This window comes from Muntiacus reevesi, chromosome 8 (genome assembly GCF_963930625.1).
Source record: "Muntiacus reevesi chromosome 8, mMunRee1.1, whole genome shotgun sequence".
Classification (NCBI taxonomy): Eukaryota; Metazoa; Chordata; class Mammalia; order Artiodactyla; family Cervidae; genus Muntiacus; species Muntiacus reevesi.
The window spans coordinates 43,276,328-43,303,780 of record NC_089256.1 but is presented as its reverse complement, the minus strand read 5'-3'; the positions used below and the strand labels follow the sequence as shown (position 1 = coordinate 43,303,780).

The 27,453-nt window shown below is 38.9% G+C and overlaps 1 protein-coding gene across 1 annotated transcript in view; it reads right to left on the bottom strand.

Annotated features, from left to right (window-relative positions):
• Positions 1-27,453, bottom strand: part of CFAP91 (cilia and flagella associated protein 91) — a 98,121-nt gene that overhangs the window by 45,577 nt on the left and 25,091 nt on the right. The window contains exons 6-10 of the mRNA XM_065942109.1: positions 27,329-27,453; positions 17,410-17,587; positions 15,416-15,573; positions 12,850-13,032; positions 11,818-11,960 (exon numbers count right to left, since the gene is read on the bottom strand). Coding sequence (XP_065798181.1) covers positions 11,818-11,960; positions 12,850-13,032; positions 15,416-15,573; positions 17,410-17,587; positions 27,329-27,453 — 787 coding nt within the window. The remainder of the gene's footprint in view (positions 1-11,817; positions 11,961-12,849; positions 13,033-15,415; positions 15,574-17,409; positions 17,588-27,328) is intronic.

Sequence of the window (27,453 nt, the reverse complement as noted above, 5' to 3'; positions counted from 1 at the left end):
TCTCTGTAAAAATCTAATAACTATACATTTTCATGTCATCATGATCACCTAAGTATTTATCATATGGAGCATCATGTCCAAGACTTGTATTAAATTCAGTGAAGTAAGACCAAACAAGGAAGCTGTGCTACAGATTTCAATTGACAAAACAGTTTCAAGAGGGAGAGCATCACCAGTCGTATACTACAGAGAACTGACTACTGTGTGGTAGTTAGCAATGGAGAGGGCACTGTTGGACAACAGCAGACTCATTGGAGGGTCTGTTTTAAAGTCTAATTTGTCTGAAGAAAGAGATCAAGATGGTGGAGTAGGACGCAGAACTCACTTCCTCCACTGAGCATATCAAAAATCTATTTAATTTTTCCAAAAACTGTTCTACAAATACACATGTGGAACAGTTCTCAGTGAAAACTACCTGGAGATTCACAGCCTCTTGCACAAATACAGCTGTAAGACTCATATGGAATTGGGCAGAAAGAAAATAGAAGTGATTAAGTCAAGATTTCCCAGGGGATTCAGAAGAGGAGGAAGTTAACACAGGCAGAGATCTTTCCAAGAGAGTGAGCAGTTTGAGTCACATATTGAGCATCCCAGCCCTGGGGTCTGACATAGGGATGACAAGTCTCCTTGGCTGGTTAGAGAGCCAGTGGGTGTAACAGGAGGACTGTAGGAAGCCTGGACTCTGCTTGTAAAGAGCATATGCATGCTTGATTGCTCATAAAGCAAAATAAAGAGGGTGAACTGAAAACTGCATGGGTGGCTGGTTGGTTTCTCATGAATGCCTTGGTATGCAGACCAGCCTGAGCCAAGAGAACGCTCCAGCCCTCTTGGGAACTTGGCTGTGAGATACAGAAGTGGTTCAGACATAAAGCAGCATCTGAACACGGTGGGGGAACAGCCATCTCTGGTGCTTACGGAGGCAGGGCAGCAGGGATAGTCCAGATCTCTGGTCCTAGTGGGACCACTATGGCCTGTGCCAAGGTTTGCACTCTAATCCATGCCAACTACCCCTGCCACCCCCCTTGCTCCAGCATTGTTCTCATCTGGGGCAAGTGTGCCAGTGTTGAGAAGGGGGAGAGTGTACACTTGGAAGGAATGGAGCCAGCTTTGACCCGATCCTCAGGGCTTCTGCTACAACATGGTATAGGAACTCACCTTCAACAGGGTGGTGATGGCCACCAAGCAGAGGGGAAGCTTTGTCTTACAACTGGCTTCAGCCCTAGCAGCTCCACCTCCAGCCCCACCTCCTACCAAGGCGATAGATGCCAACATGCCCTAAGAAAACATCACTTGTGTTCATGTCAAACCCAACTCTCCCACCAAGGCCATTGGGTACAGACTGTATAGGGATGCTCCCCCATAAGGACACCCCTTCAAGACCACAATAGGTAACTGTTTCATCTAATTTCATAGAAACAGAAAGAAAACCAAAATGAGAATGTGTCTTAATTGAAAGAGTAAGTCAAAACCCCTGAAAGAGACTTCCTTGGTGGTTCAGTGGCTAAGGCTCCATGCTCCCAATACAGGGGCCCGAGTTTGATCCCTTGTTAGGGAATTAGAGCCCACGTGCTGCAACTAAGAGTCAGTGTGTCACAATTAAAGATCTCGCATACTGCAACTAAGACCCAGCACAACCAACTAAATAAATATAGACATTAAAAAAAAAACCCTGAAAAAACAACTAATTAAACAGAAATAAACAATTTACCAGACAAAGAATTTGAAGCATCAGTAATAAGTGTGCTAACTGAATTAGGAAAAAGGATAGATGAACACGATGAGAATTTTAACAAGGAACTAAAAAATATAAAAAAGGACTAGTCAGAACAAAGAAGAGTACAATAACTGAAATAAAGAAAACACATTAGAAGGCATGAATAGGTTACTGGTGATAAAGAAGAGACATAAGTGATCTGGAAGACAGAATAACAGAAATCATCTAATCAGATCAGGAAAAGGAAAACAAAAAAATGAGAATAGTTTAATAGATCTATGGGACAACATCAAAGATATCAACATCTGTGTTACAAGAGTTCCAGAAGAAGAAAAGAGAGAGAAAGGGCTCAAAGTATATTTGTTAAAAGTATGACTGAAAACTTTGTAAACTTTAAGAAGGAAACGTATTCAGGTACAGAAACCGTATAGTGTCCCAAACAAGGTGAACCCAAACAGACCCACACTAAGACATAATTAAAATGGCAATGGTTAAACTCGGGATTCTGAAAGGAGCAAGAGAAAAACAAGAGTCATATACAAGGGAACCCCCATAAAGCTATCAGCTGATTTTTCAGCAGAAACTCTGCAAATCAGAAGGGAGGGCCATAATATATTCATAATGTGTCCAAAGAGAAAAATCTGTAATCTAGCAAGATTATCATTTAGAATTGAAGGAGGGACAAAGAATTTCTCAGACAAACAAAACTAAAGAAGTTCAATACTAGACCTACACTAAAAGAAATGTTAAAGGGTCTTCTCTCAATTAAAAAACCCTATGACAAGAATTAAGAAACTATAGTCAAGGGGAAAAAAAAAGAAACTATAGTCAAGGAAAAATCCCACTAAGAAAGGCAAATATATAGTCAGGGCTAAGTTTCAACCATATTAAAAAGCAGAGACATTACTTTGCCAACAAAGGTCTGTCTGGTCAAGGCTATGGTTTTTCCAGTGGTCATGTATGGATGTGAGAGTTGGACTGTGAAGAAAGCTGAGCACCAAAAAATTGATGCTTTTGAACTGTGGTGTGGGAGAAGACTCTTGAGAGTCCTTTGGACTGCAAGGAGATCCAACCAGTCCATCCTAAAGGAGATCAGTCCTGGGTGTTCATTGGAAGGACTGATGCTGAAGCTGAAACTCCAGTACTTTGGCCACTTCATGCGAAGAGTTGACTCACTGGAAAAGACCCTGATGCTGGGAGGGATTGGGGACAGGAGGAGAAGGGGACGACAGAGGATGAGATGGCTGGATGGCATCACCGACTCAATGGGCATGAGTTTGAGTAAACTCTGGGAGCTGGTGATGGACAGGGAGGCCTGGCATGCTGCGATTCATGGGGTCGCAAAGAGTCGGACACGACTGAGCGACTGAACTGAGCTGAAGTTTCAACCACTTGAATAAGCAAGTAAAAAGGTTAAAAGATAACAGCTGTAAAAGTAACTGTAACTATAATACACAATGAAGGTATAAACATGAAGACATAAAATAGGATATTAAAACACAAAATATCCTGAAAAATCAGCTGATAGCTTTATGGGGGTTCCCTTGTATATGACTCTCTGTTTTTCTCTTGCTCCTTTCAGAATCCTGAGTTTAACCGTTGCCATTTTAATTATGTCTTAGTGTGGGTCTGTTTGGATTCATCTTGTTTGGGACACTATGTGCTTCCTATACCTGAATATGTTTCCTTCTTCAAGTTTGGAAAGTTTTCGGCCATACTTTTATGGGGAAGGAGTGAAAAAGGTAAATCTTTTAGAATGTGTCTGAACTTGTTACTACCGGTTTGAAAGAAGTAGATTTAGTTATAGATCAACATGTATGAATCCCATGGTAACCACAAATCAAAAACTTACAACAGATATACAAAAATGGAGAGGAAAGGAACATAAGCATACTACTAAAGGAAATCATCAAATGACAAGAGAAGAAGCAAAAAGGAGAATGAACAGAGAACTTCAGAAACAACCAGAAAACAAGTAATAAAATAGTAATAAGTACATACCTATTTTGAATATCAATGGAATAAAGGGTCCAAACAAAAGACATGGATTAAAAATAAGTAGCATCTATATGCTACTTAGAAGATTAAAAATAAGACCCACTTCACAGCTTCACTCACTTCACACACAGATCGAAAGTGAGTGGTGGAACAAGATATTTCATTCAAATAGAAATAAGAAAGTAGGGGTAGCAATACTCATATAAGATAAAATAGGTCTTTTAAAAAAGTCTAACAAGAGATGAAGAAGAGCTTTATATAAAGATAAAAGATCAACAAAGAAGAAGGTAATTACATTCATTAACATATATGTACCCATTACAGGAACACCTAAATATAAATATTTAAATCAAACATTAATAGACATAAAGGGAGAAACTGATAATAATATAATAATAGTAGGGTCTTACACCTGACTTATGTCAACGGATAGATCATTCAGACAGAATATCAATAAGACAATAGCAATTTTAAATGATACAACTAACCAGTTAGACCTAATAGATATCTAAGGACACTCTATCCAAAAACAGCAGAATATACTTTGTTTTCTAATGCACAGGGAACATTCTCCAGGATGGATCACATGCTAGGCCACAAAACAAGTCCCAGTAAATTTAAGAGAATAGAAATGGTATAAAGCATTTATTTTTACCATAAACCTATGAAACTAAAAATCAGTTATAGCAAAACAAAGCAGGGGGGCGGGGGGGAGCACAAACACATGGAGACTAAATATGTGTTACTGAGAAAAAGAATAGGTCAACAAAGACGTCAAAGATGAAACACCCAAGACAAATGAAAATGAACACACAACTTTCCAAAACTGATGGATTTCACCAAAAGCAGTCTTAACAGGAAAGTTTATAATGATACAGGCCCACCTCAAGAAACAAAAAAAACAAAGCTTAAAAAAAAAAAAAAACATAAAATCTAAAATGAACAACCTAACCTTCCATCAAAAGTAATTAGAAAAAGAAAACCAAATAAAACCCTAAGTCAGCATAAGCAAGGAAATAACAAACATTAGGAAATAAATAAACAGAGACCAAATAAACAATTAAAAAAAAAACCAAGGACTGGTTTTTGAAAAAATAAACACAATTGACAAACCTTTAGCCAGGCTCATCAAGAGGAAGAGAGAGAGGACCCAAATGAACACAAAAAGAAATGAAAGAGGAAAAATAATAACTGATATCACAAAGATACAAAACTAAGAAAATACTGGGCTTCCCTGGTAGCTCTGTGGTAAAGAATCTACATGCCAATTCAGAAGACACAGGTTCACCCCCTGATCTGGGAAGATCCCACATGCCATGGAGTAACTAAGCCTGTGTGCAACAATCACTGAGCCTGTGCTCTAGAGCCTGGAAGCTGCAACAGTTACTGAGCCTACATGCCACAACTCCTGAAGCCCATGCACCCTAGAGCCCGTGCTCCACAACATGAAAAGCCACTGCAATGAGAAGCCTGTGCACTGCACCTAGAGACTAGACCCTGGTCTCTGCAACTAGAGAAAGCTGGCACAGCAGTGAGGACTCGGCATGGCTAAAAATAGACAAAATTTTAAAAATAATATGAATAGTTATATGACAACAAATTGGACAGTCTAGAAGAAATGGACAAAAGTCTAGAAACATATAACCTTCCAAGACTGAATCAGGAAGAAATAGATAATCTGAACAGATAGATCACTATTAGTGACTTGAATTTGCAAAATCAAACAAATAATAAAACCCCATCAAAACCAAACGAACAAAATAAGAACAACGAAATTCCCAGCAAGCAAAAGTTCAGAATGAGATGGCTTCACAAGGGAATTCTACCAAGGTAACCTTTTCAAACTTTTCCAAAATATAGATGATGGAAAAGTTCCAAAATCATTCTGAGGCTACCATTACTCTGATATCAAAACCAGACAAAGATACTGCAAAAAAAGGAAATTACAAGCCAATATATTTAATGAACATAGATACAAAAATCCTCAACAAAATATCAGCAAACCCAATCAACAATAATAAAAAGATTCATACACCATGATCAAATGGGGTTTGTTTGAGGGATGCAAAGATGGTTCAATATTCACCAATCAATATGATACACCACATTAACAAAAGGAAAGGCAAGAATCATATAATCATTTCAACAGACACGGAGAAAGCATTTGACAAAATTCAACATTCATTCATGATAAAAAAAATATCTCACTAATGTGGATACAGAGGGAACATATCTCAATATAATACAAGTAATTTATCACAAGCTCACAAGGACTAACATCATACTCTATGGTGAAAAACTGAAAGCTTTTTCTCCAAAAATCAGAAAGAAGATAAGAATGCCCACTCTTAAAAAAAAAAAAGAATGCCCACTCTTGCCACTTCTATTTAATATAGTATTGGAAGTTCTCATCACAGCAATCAGACAGGAAAAAAATGCATCCAAATTGGACGAGAAGAAGTAAAACTGTCACTATCTGCAAATGATATGATATTATATATAGAAAACCTAAAATTTCCATAAAAGAAACTATTAGAACCAGTGAATTAATTCACTAAAGTTATAGGATACAAGAGTAATATACAGAAATCTGTTGCTTTTCTATATACTAATAATGAAATATCATAAAGAGAAAATAAAGAAATGGTCCCATTTGAAAACACATCAACAAGAATAAAATACCCTAAGAATAAACTTACCATTGAGGTCAAATACCTATACTCTGAAACTATAAAACATTGATGAAGAAATCTGAAAAGGATACAAAGAAATGGAAATATAATTTGTGTTCTTGGATTGGAATAATAGTTAAAACGTCCATACTACCCAAAGCCATCTGCATATTTAATACAATCCATATCAAAATATCTATGACATTTTCAACAGAAACAAAACAAATAACCCGAAAATTTATATGAATCACAAAAGACTCCAAATTACTAATGCAATCTTAAGAAAAAAGAATAAAACTGGAGTTAACATGCTCCCTGGCTTCAGACTATACTACAAAGCTATAGTAATCAAGACAGTATGATACTGCCATAAAGAGACACACACAGATCAACAGAACAGAATAAAGAACTCAGAAAAAAACCCATGCACTTATTTTCAATTAATCTTTGACAAAAGACACAAGAATATACAATAGAGATATTACAATCTCTTCAATAAGTGGTGCTGCAAAAACTGGACAGTAACATGTAAAAGGATAATATTAGAGGACTTCCCTGGTGGTACAGTTGATAAGAATCTGCCTGCCAGTGTAAGGGACACAGGTTTGATCCCTGGCCCAGGAAGATTCCACATGCTGCAGGCAACTAAGCCCGTACACCACTACTACTGAGCTCATGCACTCTAGGGCCTGTGAGCCACAACTAATGAACCCCTGTGTAACAATTACTGAAGCCTGTGCGCCTAGAGCTTGTGCTATACAAGAGAAGCCATTGCAATGAGAAGTCTGTGCACTGCGAAAAAGAGTAGCCCCTGTTCATTGCAACTGGAGAAAGCCCGCGCACAGTGAAGATCCAGTCCAACCAAAAAATTAATAAATAAATAATTTTTAAAAAGGATAATACTAGAAACTTTGCTCACATCTTATACAAAAATAAATGGATTAAAGACCTCCATGTAAGACTGGAGACCATAAAATTCCTAGTAAAGAACATAAGCAGAACACTCTTCGACATAAATTGTAGCATTGTCTTTCATGGATCTGTCTCCTAAGCAAGAGCTTCCCAGGTGGCTCAGTGGTAAAGAATCCACCTGCCAGTGCAGGAGACACGCATTCAATCCCTGGGTTGGGAAGACCCCCCTGGAGAAGGAAATGGCAACCCACTCTAATATTCTTGCCTGGGAAATCTCATGGACAGAGGAACCTGGTGGACTACAGTCCATGGGTTCACAAAAGAGCTGGACATGACTTAGTAACTAAACAACAGTAACAACTCCTAAGGCAAAAGAAACAAAAGCAAAAATAAACAAACAGGACCTAATTAAATGAGCTTTTGCACAGCAAAGGAAACCATCAACAAAATGAAAAGACAACCTACTGAATCACTGTGTTGTATACCTGAAACTAATAATGTAAATCAACTGTACTTTAATAAGAAAAAAGACTGTCTTGGAGTAGATAGCCTATCTTAACATAGATACAAGGTGAGTGATATTTAATATGAAATTAATGTAAGTTTTATTACTGTCTTATAACTTTGCTTTCAAAGAATTATATTAACATGCTGTTAAGTCGCTTCAGTTGTGTCCGACTCTGTGCGACCCCATAGACAGCAGCCCACCAGGCTCCCCCATCCCTGGGATTCTCCAGGCAAGAACACTGGAATGGGTTGCCATTTCCTTCTCCAATACTTTACCATACTGAATGCTTTTCTCTCTCATAATTTGAGAAATTGCATATCATCCTATTACCACAGGTAAGTGGGAGAACAATCTTTAAGTATGCTAAAAATAAATGAATTGTATACTTTACAAGGTTAAGTTTATGGTACATGAATTACATCTCAGTAAAAAGTAAAGAAGTAAAGACTTCCAGATACAAATAAAAACTGAGGGAGTTCACTCCCGGTAGACCTGCCCTGTAATAAATGGTGAAACAAGTTCTTCAGGAAGGAGATAAAGAACATAGGTCAGAAACTTGGATCTATTTAAGAAAGGAAGAGTGAGGTTTCCCTGGTGGCCCATTGGTAAAGAAGCCTCCTGCCAATGCAGGAGACAAGGGTTCAATCCCTAGTCTGGGAAGATTCCACATGCCACAGAGCAAGCCCCTGTGCTGCAACTATCGAGCCTGTGCTCCAGACCCTGGGAGCACAACCAGGAAAGCTGTGCGCCCTACAGCCTGTGCTCCATAGCAAGAGAAGTCACCACAACCAGAAGCCAACACACCGCAACTAGACAGTATTCTCTGTTCTCCGTCACTGGGGAAAGCTGAGCACATCAACAAAGACCCAGTGCAACCAAAAATAAATAAATAAATAAATAATTTTTTAAAAAGGAAGAGTGGAAGAGGTGAATAAATAAAGGTAAAATAAAATATTTTTCATTTTTAATTTCTCTAAAGGATAACTGCTAAAACTATAAGAGTAAAAATGTATTGGGTGATTATAGCATAGGATCAGTGAAATAAATGACAGCAATGTCACAGGGACAGCACGGCAGAATTAGAATAATCTGCTATACAGTAACCACATGACATATTATTTGAAGGTGGACTTATATTATTTTATATGTAAAATCATTATACTAGTTCACAAAGCAAGCTTCACTAAATTTCAAAGAACAGGTATCATACAGGATAGGATCTCTGGCCACAGAGCAATTGAGAAATTAATTAGAAAATTAATTACAATTCCTGCATGTTTGGAAATTTTAAAACACATTGTTAAATACTCACAGGTTCAAAAATCATAATGAATGTTTAAAAAAAAAAAGATATTAACAATAATGCCAAACTATATATCAAAACTAATGGAACATACCAAAATCAGTGTTTTGAAGGAAATGGTTAGCTTTAAATATTAAACAAAACTGATGAGTACCTGAAAATTAATGGGCTACATTTCTATTGTAAGTTAGGAAAATAACCACAAAACAGACCCAAAAAAAGTACAAAGAAAGATAAAATAAATATGAGTGGGAACTAATGAAACTGAAAAAATACACACAACAGAGAAAACCAACAAAATCAAAAGGTCAATGTTTGAAAAAAAATACCAAGAAAATAAATAACCCTTCAGTAAAGTTGATTAAGGAAAAAGAGTTAAAGGACAAACAAATAACTTGATGAATGAAAAGAATGGGCATGATTATAGATAAACACTAAAAAGATTTTAAAGTAATACTATCAACAACCATATGCAAAAATACTGAAAGGTTAGGTGAAATAGAATCTGTAAAGAAAACATAATTTACCAATACAATGCACAAAGTTCTATAAGTTGTAAGAAAACTGAAGGAGTGTTTAAGAATTTTTCCCATGAAGAAAACATCTGTCTCAGATAATTTTATACAGATAGGTATCAAACTGAAGAAACAGATCATCTTAAACTTATTTAAATTCTTTCCAAAGGGGGAAAGAAGGAATACTCTCCAGTCCATTTCAGAAGACCTGTATAACTCTAAGACCAGTGTCACATATAGTCATATAGTTTTTCTTTCTGAGTAAGAAAAATAAAGCCATTTCCCTCATGGATACACAATGAAAATTCTGAACAAAATATATCAAATTTAACAATGTAATAAAAATAATACACTCTGACCATGTTATATTCATACTAAGTGGAAGTTAACCAGTCACGTCCAAGTCTTTGCAACTCCATGGACTATACAGTCCAGGCAATTTTCCAGGCCAGAATACTGGAGTGGGTAGCCTTTCCCTTCTCCAGGGGATCTTTCCAACCCAGGGATCAAACCCAGGTCTCCCACATTGTAGGTGGATTCTTTACTAGCTAAGCCACCAGGGAAGCCCAAATATGGCTAAGTATGTGAAGTATTAAGGGAAGCACTTCAAGGAAGTACTAAGTATGAGAGCATATTGGAAATGTTCCTTATTAGAATAGTAATTTTTAAAAGAAAAACTATATCATTATCTCAATAGTTGCAGATAAACACTTGATAAAACTCAAAACATAAACACATTATTAAAAGCTTCAGTAGGTTAGGAATAGAAGGGAACTTCCATACTCTAAAATCTACAAAACCATCTTATAGAAAGTGAGGAAATGATGAACATAGAATTCAGAATCAGTAAAGAGACTGCAGGATGAGGTAGGAAAGAACCACATAGATATACTATTTAAAAGGCCCCAATTCTTGCATTGTTAAGGACCTAATTTTTATCTTCAGTGTGAGTTCCCTGGAAAGTGGAAGTGTTAGTTGCTCAGTAGTGTCCATCGCAAAGGGTCACTATCTATAGCGTCTGAGGGTCACGGACTATAGCCCACCAGGCTCCTCTATCCATGGAATTCTCCAGAGAAGAATACTAGAGTAGGTTGTCATTTCCTTCTCCAGGGGATCTTTCCAGTCGACGGACTGAACCCATGTCTCCTGCATTGCAGGTAAATTCTTCACTGTCTGAGCCACCAGGGGAGCCCCGAATCCTTATGCTATTACTAACTGAACAAACAAACATGCCTGGACCAGTGATGAGGGTATGCCATAAATCAGTGAGTCTCAAAGTGTGGTCCCTGCAGCATCAGCATCCCCTGGAAACTTGCAAAAAATGCCAATACTCCAGGCCTCTCTCCCCTACTGAATCAGAACCTTGGGGGTGGGGCCCAGCAGCACGTGTTTTAACAAGCCCTCCAGGTGATTCTGACGCAGCGTAAAGACTAAGCACTACAATCATAAGCTACAGATTCAAGAGTATACAAGTCTGAACACCTATAGGCCAATTAAGAAAAGAGAAAGGCCAGCTAATGGATGAAGCTGCACAGTTGGCTCATGGGATGACCATCAAACTTTCTCATTTAGCTGAGTTAAACTAGATGAGAGGGATACTGAACATGACTCCCTTTCTTCATGATGCTAACAAATTTAAAGGAAGAAAATAAGGCCTATTACACTATTAAAACCAACAGTAATCCTGCATGCTAGATATACGTCAATGCTGTGTCATATTTTATTGGGTAGATCCCAAGTCAGAACCATTTTTTAAAAGTACCGTGACTTCTGCAAACGGGTAGAATACCCTCCAAGACATTTTCCTTCGGTTTGAAATGAGGGGGTAACTCTGATTCAGCACAACACAGGCAACCACCTCTCTCCTCTAGAGGGGAGAAAAAAATGTAGGCTTGTGTGTTGAGAACTACTGGACACTGCTGCCCAAGACAAAGCGCAGTTTTGGAGTGTAGTGTATCTCTGCAAAAGCCGCACTAGAAGCATCTTGTCATCCGGATGGGAACTCAGCTCAGTGCTCTGTGATGATCAAGAAGGGTGGGAGGGAGGCTCAAGAGGAAAGGGATATATGTATACTTACAGCTGATTCATGTTGTACAACAGAAACCAACACAACATTGTAAAGCAATTATCCTCCGATAAATAAAAATAAATAAAATTTGCTAAGAAAGTTAAAAAAAAAAGAAGAAGAAACATACCTTATGAACCTCTGCCAACTCATGGTCCATCCTTGCAGCCCTCTTTAGAAAACCATCTTTGGTAGTAGTGACTTTTGGTTTTGGTGGTTTGATTCGGGGTTGTGTCACAAAATCTGGGAGACATGACTCAAGTTCAACTAATCCTATGGAAAGGAAGTACATGATTAGTGTCTGGTGCTTAAATGTATCATTTGAAAACATACTGTTAATTTTATTAGCGGTTTGCCAAGTGGTTTTATTTAGAATTACTGATAAGGTGTACCTTGTATAATTGAATTGTCTCTGAAATAGAGGAAATTTCTATATAAATAACTTACATTCTTGGTAACTTAGATTGTAAAATAAGAAATGCATTCTAAAATGAAACCACTGTCCTACCAAAAAGTAATAATACCACAAGAATAAACAGGAAGTTAATGACCATATGACACATGGCACCACCATTCTATAGTGGCTGTACACCAGGTTATCATAGTCAGCTCTGGAGAGTGTCAGCCAGAGGTGCAAGTTCAATGCTGTGACTATCAATGCACAATATTGCCATATGATTCTCCAAGCTCTCAACTGAAATTTAAATAATTTAATTAAGGCTCTCTTAGACTTTACAACAGGTATAACCCTCTCCATTAATTTATCCCCTAGTTTATCCATCCTCTTGCCCACTAGTATTCTGGTGTTTCTTCATAAAGGACCGATTTCATTACATATTTCTTGTTTGCATTATAAACCTGGTATAAAAACTTTTTCTATTTTATTTTTATATAACTTCGATTTTAGTGACATTAAACATGTTTAAATGTTTAGGAGTTTATTGACTTTACTGCTTGGTAAACTGTTGTATAGTGTATCCATTTATTTGGGTCTTGACAGTTTTTATTGGTGTCTATGAACTCATTATTAGTAATACCAAACATGTAATGGCTATTTCTTACAAGTATTTTATTTTTGATTAGCTTTTAATCTAAACTGCTATAATTTATATTTCTAAGATAACTCTCTTATACTAGGCTTGTAATTATGGGAACTGCTTACCTTCATAGGTGTTGAGATAGTGGTTTTTAACTACAAAGTCCTCTGAATTGTTGTCTGGGAAACGACCAAGGCGAGATAGAGGTCCATAGACCTGTGATGCATAATCACAATAATCCTTGATGATATTTCTTCTCTCCAACTTCCCTTCTATATTCTTCCCCTTTCCCATAAGTTTTCTGATTGCTAAAATAAAACATACCTCCATGACTATCTCTAAAATATTTTTCTGAATGATCCAAATGCAGGCTAGTAAACCAGTTGTAGTTTTATTCACAGGAAGACTACTGAGCTGAATAAATTTCATCATGATCACTCACTGCAGCCTGAATATAACACTTAAGACAAAGAACAGGTGGATATGACAGAAGCTGAATCAGCTAGTGTCCTCAATTGGTACTCATCAAAAATCTTTTATAACTGCATTCCAGTTGTAAAAGCTCTGGGCCAGAAATAAGTTTGTGCAATGAATGAAAGAAACTCAAATAACTGAAAAATATATGTCTTCAATAGAGACTGAGGGAATTATTTTCTCCTAAGAGAATAATTAAAAGGGAAGGAAGACTACAAGTTCTTCAAAAAATCTCTGGTCATCTTGGCTAATGCCAGAATAAACTAGAATATATCGAATCTTATAGTTTAAGAATTATTTGGCAGGGTCAGCTGTACATAATAGTTTACTAATTTAAGGAGTCAGGATTACTACCTCTACCTGCTCCTTTTCTTTCAGTCCCATCACAGACCCATCCCCCTTTGAAGGCTCTACATCAGGTACTCTCAATGGGTGTAAAACCAGATTGTGAGATTTTGAAGCCATATTGTAAGAGGTGGCTGCATGTACCACTGCTGCCTTTTGAATGTTATTTATACGTGACCCTCAGGGCTTTTGTGTGTGACTTGGAATTTCATAATTAAAATAATTTATATTTTATTTTGCTGTTTTTGTTTAATTGCTAAGTTGTCTCCGACTCTTTTGCAACCTCATGAACTGTACCCACCAAGCTCCTCTGTCCATGGGATTTCCCAGGCAAGAATACTGAAGTGGGTTGCCATTGCCTTCTACAGGGGATCTTTTCCACCCAGGAATCAAACTGGTGTCTCCGGCACTAGCAGGCAGATTCTTTACCATGGAGCCACCTGGGAAGCCTTAGTTATTTAAGAAAATTAGTCAACCCATCACTGCTTATTTCAAGGACTGAAAAGAAAAAATTGTTGACAATATCTAAATGCATACCTAAAAGTTAGTTAAGTGAAAAGTCATTTTCTTACACACTCAAAAAAATTCAGGGGCAAATAACACTGAGAGCAGATAACAAGGACCTGACTTTCTGGGAGCAGGGGTCCTTGAAGGTCTTCCTGGAGGAAGTGACATTTGAGTTGTTTCTTAGTCTGGGTTCCCCCAAAGACAGAGTCTGAGATAAAGGCATATGTGCAGGTAGTTTATTATGAGGTGATCCCAGAGGGTGAAGAGAGAGGAACAGAAGGAGTAACGAGAAAAAAAAAAGTCAACCCATTGCTAATTATGTCAAATGTTGGTAGTATCTAAATGCATATGTAGCAGCTAATTAAGTTAAAAGTTATTTTCTCACATCAAGAAAGTTAAAAGTTCACTAAAAATAATTTTTAAGGAAATTAATTTTTGTAATTGTTTTACTAGGAAAATTTTGAATAATTCTTTACTGTGATTACATTGCTATTATTATGTGTATAGATTGCTAATCTGCATATATAAATGATGCAGTACAACTTTTATAAGTAAGTAAATTATATTAAAAATTACTCAGCAAGTACAGCTATAAAGCTAAATGCTAATAAATTAAAACTTTTAAAATTCTAATTAAAAATTTGTATTAAGTCAGTTTTAATCCTCCACTGACTTCTTTTTTTTTTTGACTTCTCTTTTTATGTATAAAGTACAGATATATTTATAGTATATAAACAGATATGTAGTACACCTATGGTATTAAAATTTCATGGGAGGGACTTACTTCCCTACTGGTCCAGTGGTTAAGAATCTGCCTTGCAACGCAGGGGATATGGATTTGATCCCTGGTCGGGGAACTAAGATCTCACATGCCGGGCATGGGGCAACTAAGCCCACGTGCCACAACTACTGAAGCCTCTGCATGGAAAAGAAGACCCAGCACAGGGGTCTTTAAAAAATGTTTTTTTAATTTCAAGGAAGGGGGATAAATAGGAAAAACGATATCTGAATGTCTCTTTTAGTGGGAAACAATGAAAAACAGGTTGAGAAATAAAGCTCTCTATCCAGGGCTTCAGCCTATGAATATGGGCTGAATGCCTACACACAACAAACCTACACACACACACACAGAGTCCATAGTGCCAACAACCTGCTACCCGTTAGAATATCATTACTTGATTTTTTCTTAGTGATGAATTTTCTTCCACTCTTCTACTTTTGAGAAATAACTCATCTCCTGTCCCTTATCAGTTAAATAACACTAGGACCAAAAAGGAATTATATCACAGTTAAATCAGTTTTGGTCAAAAACCCAAAGCTGAGCCAGCTTTTCCATTCTCTTGCTGGTTGGTGCTCCACCATCACCTGATACATGCTTGCGCTGAATCTGTGCCAACTTTGCCTCCTTTGCTTCCTGTAGTTTAGACCACTGGGCATTCAAGCGTGCCATGTTCACTTCATTTTGATTCTCGTCACGCTTCTTCAGCAGTTCTTTTAGAACTTCCAGGCGAATCTCCTGCAATCTTCAAGCAAATTACAATTGTAAAGAAGCCTACGGTCTCTCAGACAGGATGCTCTACTAAAGAAAGGGAACATTTGCCATAAAATAGGACCTTCTCTTCAGGCTGGTACCATATTCATGCATTTTAAAAAGACCACTCTGGCAAAAGTGTGGAAAATGAGTTGGGGGTTGGGGTAGGCACTCAATAGTCTTTATATAAGAAGAATATTATATGGGTATATCTCTAGGCAGAAGGGCCTAAGTGAACAGAAAAATGTTTGTCCACAGTTTCAGACCAACAGGTATTGCTGGAAGGTTGAGGAACAGGAGGATTGAGAGAAAATGTGGTTGTGGCACGCCACCTTAAGTGGTGAATGTGAAAATGCCAGCATCTGACACATACGGATATTCATTCTTCACTTCCCTTTACTTCACCTTCTCAATGTTCTCCAGGACTACCTTGCTTATGTGTACATATGACTTCAAAATATCTACTTCAGCCCAGATATTTCTGAACCAGAACTTCCAACTACTTGAATCTCCAATTATCTCTTCAAAAAAACCTACAGAAACCTACTTCTCCTACCTTCTTCCTTCTCTAAAACAGTCCTTACATCTGTTCCCTAGCTCATGTCTTTGGCATCTCTCTCCTGACTCGGACTCTAGGTGTTAGTCTAGTCTTGCCTCCTTCCAATCTTTGTTCCATGTAGTGGTCAAGATTTTCCTTTCTAAAATAGAGATTTGAACATTTTACTCTTAAAATTTTACATAACAATTTATTCAATCACTTATTTGTCAAATACTTATGCCAGGCAGGGAATAAAACAATGGTGAACAAGATGCACTGTCTCAAGAAGACACTGTTTCAATGAAGTAGGCATATAAACCAACATTTACAACACAGGGATCAAAAAAAAACACCAGGGCAGAAGAATGAAAAGACTTCTGCAGGCGAAGAAATGGCAGAGCACCTCTTTCAGTGCTATTCCCAGTTGATCAAAAGGAAGGAGCAGGGTGGTGGGAAAGCCTTCTTTACAGTAGTCGTTAACTCAGCACTTGAGGATCGAAAGGGTTGAGATGTGCCACACTCACAAGGGAGAAGTGGGGCCTCAGCAGAGACAGCACATTGTCAGGGGCTTGGTGGCACTGCTCTGAGCAAGGAAGCACCTCAGCTCAGGAACAAAGGGCACCTCCAGAACTTCCCTTCCCCCTCTTCTTGCTAAGGAGTTGCAATTTTTTGGTCCTCATCATTTCTACAATACATGAGTTAAAATGGCTAAAAATTCAACCAGAAATACCCTAGCATATTGTTACTTATGTACTGTGAGGTCATCTCTTAACTGAACCATTCCACAGTTTGTCTTTTAAATATAAACACCTTATTACCTGCAGCTAGAACCCAAGGGGTCCTGACTGAAGCCAGTACCAGTGGGGAAGAGACAGGGTCAGCCAGGAGGCTGTTTGATGGATAGGAAGAGGGTCAAAGTCGAGGGACCCTGGCACTGGTAAGGAACAGAAAGGGACAGTCTGAAAGACATTTTGCAAAAATCAGTGGAATTCTGTGACAGTCTAGATAAGTTACTAAAGAGAAAAGAGAGGATCAGAGATGCTGTGAGGAATTGTTCAGATCTGGGTTCCACACTGAACTTCACACATAAAGAAGGCATTATACACATATATATATTATTGGAGAAAAAATAATGGAGCTATTGCTCCTGAAACCCAGTCTTCTAACTCTACAGGTTAAGGATTGCTTTTAAACCCTTACATTTGGGAACTCTATTTGCTCTATTGCTTAAAAGTATTAACATTAATCCCATTAGTGTAGGAGGAACTGTCTGGGTAACTGAGAACCTACTTCTCAATCTCCTGCTCTCTGAAGGCCCACTCCTTCCTCTCCATGGCATTCATCATCCGCCTCCTTTTCTCAAACTGGGAGGTGTCGCTCAGAGGGGGCAGGGTGTCTTCCCAAGCACGCTTCTCCCGGGCACGTTCTATCATCTCTACTTCAGCTTGTCCTGCCGGGAGACCTCGACCTAGAGGATGAGGCAGAACACTTAAGAAACACACAGACACACTCACGTACCTACTAGTATTTAATTGACTCCCTCTCAGTTCCTGTCTTCTTTAAATTCAAGGTTATGACAAGATGAAATGATATTGGGATATGTCTCCACATGTGCCTAAGAGTGTATTATCTGTGCCCTGCACTCTCCCGTTAGCAATTCAGTCAGAAGACATTTTTTTGCATGGAAGTATTTAAAGGTATTAGGTGATTACTAAATAATCACACCTTGGAATGTTCCATATTGGAAAAATCCATCTTTTGAAATACAAAGAAATATCAAAATAACTTGCAGAAGATCATAGTAAGTGGTGAAACCCAGTATTTGCCCATGACAATCTGGCCCTTGCGGTCTTACATACTACACTATACTCCCTCTCTAGAAACAAATATGAAACAAAAATGAACTATACAGAGAAGCCCACAGCTAATACCATACTCAACAGTGAAAGGTTAAAAAAGCTTTTTCTCTAAGATCAGGAATAAGGTAAGAGTGTACACTCTCACCACTCCTATTCAACATAGTACTGGAAGTCCTAACCAGAGAAATTGGCAAAAAAATTAAAAAAAGAAAAAGAGAGAGAGAGAGAAAGAAATAAAGAAAAATGCATCCAAGTCAGAAAGTGAAAGTGTTAGTCGCTCAGTCATGTCTGACTTTTTGCAACCGCATGGGCTGTCCATGGAATTCTCCAGGCAAGAATACTGGAGTGGGTTGCCATTCCCTTCTCCAGGGGATCTTCCCAACTCAGGGATAGACCCAGTGTCTCCTATACTGCAGGCAGATTGTTTACCATCTGTGCTACCAGGGAAGGGAGAAGTAAAACTATATGTAGATTTCATATAATCTAAGAGCTGAGATTCTTAGTTCTGGTCATTCAAATTTTTTAAATGAGTGCATTGCCTACAAGTAAAAATAGTTTTGCTTCTTCTTTCTAATCCACATACCTAATTTTTCTTCTCTTATTTTACTGCATTAACTCAATTATTTCTCAACCAGGATGCTATTAGCACCGTATTGGGCAAACAATTAATTTTTGGATGGGCCTGCCCCATGCAGGGCAGGATGTTTAGTATTCATGCCAGCCTAGCTCCCCCAAACCCAACCCATTTGCCTTATCGTTATTATGGAATTTCCAAATGTCCCTGGGGTTGATGGTCACAGCCTAGTTGAAAAAGTTCTGCGCTAGGATCTTCCCTGAACTGCTAAATAATAGTGGTGATAAAGGAATCACTGTCTTTTTCTTGATTTTAAGGATAAAGTTTCTCAAGTCTTACATTTAGTATTATGTTTATCTCAGATAACCTTTATTAAATTACTAAAATTTCCTTCTGATCCCAACATTTAGAGTTTACAACATGAATGCATGTCTAATGTTATCAAACTACTTTTCCTGAATCTACCGGAGCATTTTCTGGTATTTTCTGTTAAAATGGTAAAACGCATTGGTTGGTTTTCTGATATTGTACTAAACTAGAATTTGTGTGATTAACCCATTTGGTTATGGTAAGTCATCTACTAACTTATTTTTTAAATAACTTATTTTTATTTATTTATTTGGCTGTGCCAAGTCTTAGTTGCAGCAGGCAGGATCTAGTTCTCTGTTGTTCAGTCACTAAGTCTGTCCGACTCTTTGTGGCCCCTTGGACTGCAGCATGCCAGGCTAACCTGCCCTTCACTATCTCCCGGGGTTTGCTCAAATTCATGTCCATTGAGTTGGTACTGCCATCCAATCATCTCATCCTCTGTCACCCCCTTCTCCTCCTGCCCTCAGGATCCTCCTTTCTCAGCATTCAGGGTTTTGTCCAGTGAGTTCTAGTTCTCTGATCAGGGATCAAACCCAGGCCCCCTGTATTGGGAACGTGGAGTTTTAGCCACTGGACCATCAGGGACGTGTCAGTCATCTTTTTAAGATACTGTCACATGTCACTTTTCTATGTACTAATAATGAACTATCAGAAAGAGAAAGCAAAAAAAAAAAAAATCCCACTTAAAATCCCATCACTTGATCATGGTGTAAGATCTCTTTAATGTGTTGTCGGATTCTATTTTCTAACCATTCCACACTGTTGGTGAGAATGTAGTTGGTGGAGCCTTTATGGAAAACAGTATGGAGGTTCCTCAAAACACTAAAAATGGAGTTATCATATGATCCAGGAATCCTACTCCTGGGCATATATCAGGATAAAACTACAATTCAAAAAGATACACGTAACGCTCTGTTCATAGCAGCATTATTCATAATAGCCATAACATGGAGAGAACCTAAATGTCCATATACAGTGGAATACTACTCAGCCATAAAAAGAACAAACTAACACCATTTGCAGCAATATGGATGAACTTAGAGATTATCATACTAAGTGAACTAAGTCAGAAGAAAGACAAATACCATATGAAATCACTTATATGTACAATCTAAATTGACACAAATAAATTTATCTACAAAACATAACAGACTCACAGAGAACAGACTTGTGGCTGCCAAGGGGGACAGGAAGTGGGGGAGGGATAGAGGGAGAGTTTTAGGTTAGCAGATGCAAACAATAATATACACAGTGGATAAATGACAAGATCCTTCTGCATAGCACAGGGAACTATATTCAATATCCTGTGATAAACCATGATGGAAAAGACATGAAAAGGAATGTGTTTATATATATAACTGAATCACTTCATTGTACAAAAAAATTAATACAACATTGTAAATCAACTATATTTCAATATAAAATTAAAGAAAAACAAGCAATAATAAAGAAAAAAAAATCCCATCAAAAAGAGAAAAATACCTACAAATAAACTTAACCAAAGAGGTGAGAGACCTATATTCTGAAAACTATAAAATATTAATGAAGGCATCTGAAAACCACATAAAGAAATGGAAAGATATCCTGTGTTTTAGATTGGAAGAACTGATATTGTTAAAATGTCCAACCTACCCAAAAAGTATACAAATTTAATTTGGTGGAGTAGAAGGATGTGTGCCCATCTTCTCCTGTGAGAACACCAAAATCACAACTAGCTGCTAAACAACCATCAAAAAGAGAATGTTGGAACCACCAAGAAAAGCTACTCCACATCCAAGGACAAAGGAGAAGCAGCAAGATGGTAGGAGGGGTGCAATTACATTTAAAATCAAACCTCATATCTGCCAGAGACTCTTGGAGGGCATAAACAAAATCTTGTGTGCACCAAAACCCACGGAAAGGAGCAGTGATCCCCACAAGAGACTGAGCCAGACCTGCCTTTGAGTGTGTGAGGGTCTTCTGCAGAGGCAGGGGTCAGCAGTGGCCTCCCACAGAGACAGGAACACTGGCAGGAGCAGTGCTGGGAGGCACGGCAGGTGGAATAAGTCCTCTTGGAGGAGGTCGCCATTAGCCCCACTACAGAGCTGCCAGACAGGCAATCTGCAAACTGGAGAACAATTATACCAAAGAAGTTCTCATGCTGTTGCAAAAGTCCTAGGGCCCACAACAGGCTTCCAAACCTGGGGATCTGGCAAAGGGACTGGGAATCCCCAGGGAATCTGACTTTGAATGTCAGTGGGATTTGATTATAAAACTTCCACAGGACTGGGGAGATAGACTCTTGGAAGGAAAAGACAAAACCATATGTGCTCCAGGACCCAGGAGGAAGGAGCAGTGACCCCACAAGAGACTGAGCCAGACTTCCCTATGAGTGTTTGGGAGTCTCCAACAGAGGCATGGGTCAACAGTGGCCTGCCACAGGGTCAGAGGTATTGACAGCAACAGTCCTGGGAGCCGCAATGTACTGGCACAAATCCCTGTGGAGGAGGTCACCATTACCCCTACCATAGACCCTATAGCTCCACCATAGAGACTGCAAACTCTAGGACTGGGCCGCCTCAGGCCAAACTACAGGGAGGGAGCACAGCCCCACCCATCAGCAGAAAATTGGATTAAAGATTTACTGGGCATGGCCCTGCCCACCAGAGCAAGACCTAGTTTTCCCCACAGCCAGTCCCTCCCATCAGGAAGTGTGGACTCCCATCCCTCAGAGGGCAGACAGAATAGACACCACAAACACAGAAAATGAACCAAAATGATGGCCTTGTATAACTCAATGAAACTTTGAACATGCCATTATAGGACCACCCAAGACGGCTGGATTATGGCAGAGAGATATGACAAAACATGATTCCCTGGAGAAGGAGATGGCAAACCCACTTCAGCATTCTTGCCTTGAGAACCCCATGAACAGTATGAAAAGGCAAAAAGATATGACACTGAAAGATGAACCCCCTGGATTAGTAGGTGTCCAATATGCTACTGGAGAAGAGTGGAGAAATAAATCCAGAAGGAATGAAGAGGCTGAGCCAAAGAGGAGACAACGTCCAGTTGTGGATGTCTGGTGGTGAAAGTAAAGTCTCATACTGTAAACAACAATATTGTATAGGAACCTGGAATGTCAGGCCATAATCAAGATAAATTGGAAGTGGTCAAACAGGAGATGGCAAGAGTGAACATCAACATTTTATGAGTCAGGGAACTTAAACGGGCAGGAAAGGCAAATATAATTCGAAAGACCATTATATCTACTACTGTGGGCAAGAATCCCTTAGGAGAAATGGAGTAGTCCTCATAGTCAACAAAAGAGTCTGAAATGCAGCACTTGGGTCCAATCACAAAAATGACAGAATTATCTCAGTTTGTTTGCAAGGCAAACCATTCAACATCATAGCAATCCAAGTCTATGTCCCAACCACTAGAGCCAAAGAGGCTGAGTTGAAAGGTTCTATGAATACCTATGGGCTTTCCACGTGGCGCTAATGGTAAAGAATCCACCTCCCAATGCAGGAGATGCAAGAAATGTGGGTTCGATCCCTAGTTCTGGAGGATCCCCCAGAGGAGGGAGTGGCAACCCACTCAAGTATTCTTCCCTAGAGAATCCCTTGGACAAGATAGCCTGGCAGGCTACAATCCATAGGGTCACAAAGAGTTAAGCATGACTGAAGTGACTTAGCATGCATGCATACATGAAGACCTACAAGACCTTCTGGAACTAACACCCAAAAAAGATGTCCTTTTCATTATAGGGGACTGGAATACAAAAGTAGGAAGTTAAGAAATACCTGGAGTAATGGGCACATTTGGCCTTGGAGTACAGAATGAAGCAGGGTTTTGCCAAGAGAATGCACTGGTCATAGCAAACACCCTCTTCCAAAAACACGAGAAGACTCTACACATGGACATCACCAGATGGTCCATAGTGAAATCAGATTAATTATATTCTTTGCAGCCAAAGATGGAGAGGCTCTATACAGTCAGCAAACACAAGACTGGGAGCTGACTGTGGCTCAGATCATGATCTCCTTATTGCCAAATTCAGACATAAATTGAAGAAGGTAGGGGAAAACCATTAGATCATTCAGGTATGACCTAAATCAAATCCTTTATGATTATACGGTAGAAGCAACAAATAGATTCAAGGGATTAGATCTGATAGACAGAGTGCCTGAAGAACTATGGACAGAGGTTTAGGACACTGTACAGGAGGCAGGGATCAAGACCATCCCCAAGAAAAAGAAATGCAAAAAGGCAAAATGGTTGTCTGAGGAGGCCTTACAAATAGCTGACAAAAGAAGAGAAACAAAAGGCAAAGGAGAAAAGGAAAGATATACCCATTTGAATGCAGAGTTCCAAAGAATAGCAAGGAAAGGTAAGAAACCCTTCCTCAGTGATCAGTGCAAAGAAACAAAGGAAAATGATAGAATGGGAAAGACTAGCGATCTGATCAAGAAAATGAGAGATACCAAGGGAACATTTCATGCAAAGATGGGCACAATAAAGGAAAGAAATGGGATGAGCCTAACAGAAGCAGAAGATATTAAAAGAGGTGGCAAGAATACACAGAAGAACTATACAAAAAAGATCTTCACGACCAAATAATCATGATATTGTGATCACTCACCTAGAGCCAGACATCCTGGAATGTGAAGTCAAGTGGGCCTTAGAAAGCATCACTACAAACAAAGCTAGTGGAGGTGACGCAATTCCAGTTGAGCTATTTCAACTCCTCAAAGATGATGCTGTGAAAATGCTGCACTCAATTTGCCAGCAAATTTGGAAAACTCAGCAGTGGCCACAGGACTGGAAAAGGTCAGTTTTCATCCCAATCCCAAAGAAAGGAGGATGCCAAAGAATGCTCAAACTACCGCACAATAGCACTCATCTCACATGCTAGGAAAGTAATGCTCAAAATTCTCCAAGCCAGGCTTCAACAGTACATGAACCATGAAATTCCAGATGTTCAAGGTGGATTCAGAAAAGGCAAAGGAACCAGAGATCAAATTGCCAACATCCGCTGGATCATAGCAAAAGTAAAAGAGTTTCAGAAAAACATCTACTTCTGCTTCATTGACTATGCCAAAGCCTTTGACTGTGTGGATCACAACAAACTGTGGAAAATTCTTCAAAAGATGGGAATACCAGAACACCTGACCTGCCTCCTGAGAAATCTGTGTGCAGGTCAAGAAGCAGCCATTAGAACCAGACATGGAACAACAGATTGGTTCCAAATAGGGAAAGGAGTATGTCAAGGCTGTATACTGTCACCCTGCTTACTTAACTTTTATGCAGAGTACATCATGAGAAATGCTGGACTGGATGAAACACAGGCTGAAATCAAGACTGCTGGGAGAAATATCAATAACCTCAGATATGAAGATGATACCACCCTTATGGCATAAAGTGAAGAAGAACTAAAGAGCCTCTTGATGAAAGTGAAAGAGGAGAATGAAAAAAGCTGGCTTAAAACTCAACATTCAGAAATCTAAGATCATGACATCTGGTCCCATTACTTCATGGCAAATAGATGGGGAAACAGTAGAAACAGTGACAGGCTTTATTTTGGGGGGCTCCAAAATTAATGCAAATGGTAACTGCAGCCATGAAATTATAAGACACTTACTGCTTGGAGGGAAAGTTATGACCAACCTAGATAGCATATTAAAAAGCAGAGACATTACTTTGCCAACAAAGGTCCATTGAGTCAAAGCTATGATTTTCCCAGTAGTCATGTATGGATGTGAGAGTTGGACTATAAAGAAAGCTGAGCACTGAAGAATTGATGCTTTTGAACTGTGGTGTTGGAGAAGACCCTTGAGAGTCCCTTGAACTGCAAGGAGATCAAACCAGTCCTTCCTAAAAGAAATCAGTCCTGAATATTCATTGGAAGGACTGATGCTGAAGCTGAAACTCCAATATCTTGGCCACCTGATGCAAAGAACTGACTCATTTGAAAAGACCCTGACGCTGGGAAAGATTGAAGGCAGGAGGAGAAGGGGATGATAGAGGCTGGATGGCATCACCAATTCAATGGACAGGAGTTTGAGTAAACTCTGGGAGTTGGTGATGGACAGGGAGGCCTGGCGTGCTGCAATTCATGGGGTTGCAAAGAGTTGGACATGACTGAGTGACTGAACTTGGAAGTATGTTCAAGGATGTCCTTTTATTCTTCCCCTATTCAGATTAATAGCTAACATTTATAGAATGCTTATTTACATACCAGGCATTGGCCTAAGCACATTATATAAATGAATTTAATTAGTGTTTACAATATCCTATGAGATAGACCTATGAAATGTTCTGTCCTATGAAAGTGTCATTATTTCACCTTCTCGCCTGAGTAAGAGTTTGGCTGGTGTAAGAATTCTAAATTTGGGTTATTTTCCCACAGCACTTTAAAGATACTACAGAATGCCCACCTGGAGGTACTCTGTCTCTTAGGGAGCCTGGAATTCCTTGCATAAACAGCGCCAAGCCCACTTCCAAAATCTACATGGGCCACTTCACAAGATTCAGACTCCTGAGGGAAGACCCCTTAAGCCCAAGGGGTAGCCACATAGCAGCTGTTTGCAAGGAGGTCTAAACAGAAAGTGGAAAAGCAGGGCAGGAGAGGCGATCATAGGCATGCACAACAAGCCCCTCATGATGAAGAACAGAGCCAGAGAAAAGGGCCAGCCACCAGGCGCAGCCTCTCCCATCGCTGCCACATGCCAGTGTGCAATCCCAAGGAGTCTAAGAATTGTAAATGTACACTTGTCCTTTCAGCTTTTTATAAAGATTTATTTGTGAAAAATATAGAATGTATTTTATATAACAGACAGTAGCTTGATTTATAATGTTTAAATGTCTACACACACAATATGTAGGCCTCCATTTAAACTTTTACCCAGGGCCTCACCAACGAGGAGGTAGGCCTGACTCATGGAGCTTTTTATTGACAACTTCAATCCCAGAGCTGCCAGGCGCAGGGCTCCAATTAGGTCTTTACCAAGTGAAGCATTTATGAGCCCCTACCTAAACCTCTTGTTTTCAAGGGTGTGGCCCCAGTCCTTCTGCAGCTCAAAGCTAAGCCCTTCTCACACCAGGAGGTAACGCTCAAGGCCACAGGTAGGAGGACCTGGCTTAGACTGGCAGGCACTGGGCTTCAGTCCTACCTCTAGGCAGGAGAGAAGTTTCTCCCTCTTTTAGTTTAATCAGGTAACTCAGGTCTGGCTCCTCACCATTCAGAGTCCCTGCTCATCATCACAGATTCCCTTTTAAGAAGAAGTCTCCACTGCTAAACGATTTTCTTCCTTGATTTTAAGTCTGGTTATTAATTTTCATAATTATGTTTTTTGTGTGTTCAAAGGTAAGTGAAAGATTTCAGCATACTCTGAATCTGTCATCTAGACTGAAGGTAGAGTCTCTGCTTTAAACTGTGGGTGTCAAGAATGCTTAATTTAGATCCAAGAAGTGAGCCAAGAAACAAGAATCAAAACTAGAACTTAGATGTGAACATCCTTGTTGCTACTAACACATATTTGATCACAGCAATTCATTACATTGGGAAAACAAAAGTAACCTCATTTTAACAAAATGATTTTAATAAAAATCATTACAATGTACTAAGTATTTCCATGACCTTCAAGGAAGCAGTCTCTCTGGTTCTCAGCTTCCTAGGCACAATCAAATGAGTTTAATAAGATAATTTCTAACAATTTCTCACGGTCCCTTCTCTTATTAATTTTTATAGTTTTGCATTATAAAGGCCTAGCCTAGAGTGAATTTCTATACTCTGAGAGTGACTTTCTGAGCATTTCAGATATAATGTCAAAAGAAATCATCCAAGTCATCAAATAAAGTGTATAAGAGAACCTTGATAAATCCCAAGATATTTTAGCAAAGTAAGAGGATATTATTACTTGTCGGAAAGTGCAAAATGCATATTATTGCTATATTTACAATATGCATGATTCGTATTATAAGATAATATTACTACTTGTTGGAATATGCATATGTCATGCATATTACATGTTAGAATATGCATTCAGTATTATATACTCAAAAAAAATTTATGTGTAAAAAAAGAATATAAATTTCTCAGTGAAAAGGAGCTTATTTACTGAGAGAAACAGTGAGAAGAGGGAGGTAAGTCATCAGCAAAGTAACCACAAAATTGTCTAAATGTAACTTCAGCTTCAGGGAAAAAGGACAAGAAGTGTCCTTACAATGATAAGGGCATATCTCTATTTGAACAAATCTAACAGAAAGTGTACCAGTCTATGAAGTAGCTCTACTGAGCAAGATATTTTAAATAGCAATACTTTAAACCATAGTTGCCTCTGTGTGTGTCATTTCTAAGAACTCAATAGCATGCGTGGTCATTAGGACTGTCATCTGCAAATATTCAAAAGAATTTCCAACTCACCCCACGTGAGAGTAGCCAGGGTCAGGAGCTCAGGGATGGAATCCTGACATACTACATATTCTGGAGAATACGGGTCTGTTTGAACTTCAGCATCCCGATAATCAGTCTGAGTGCCCACCGTGTAC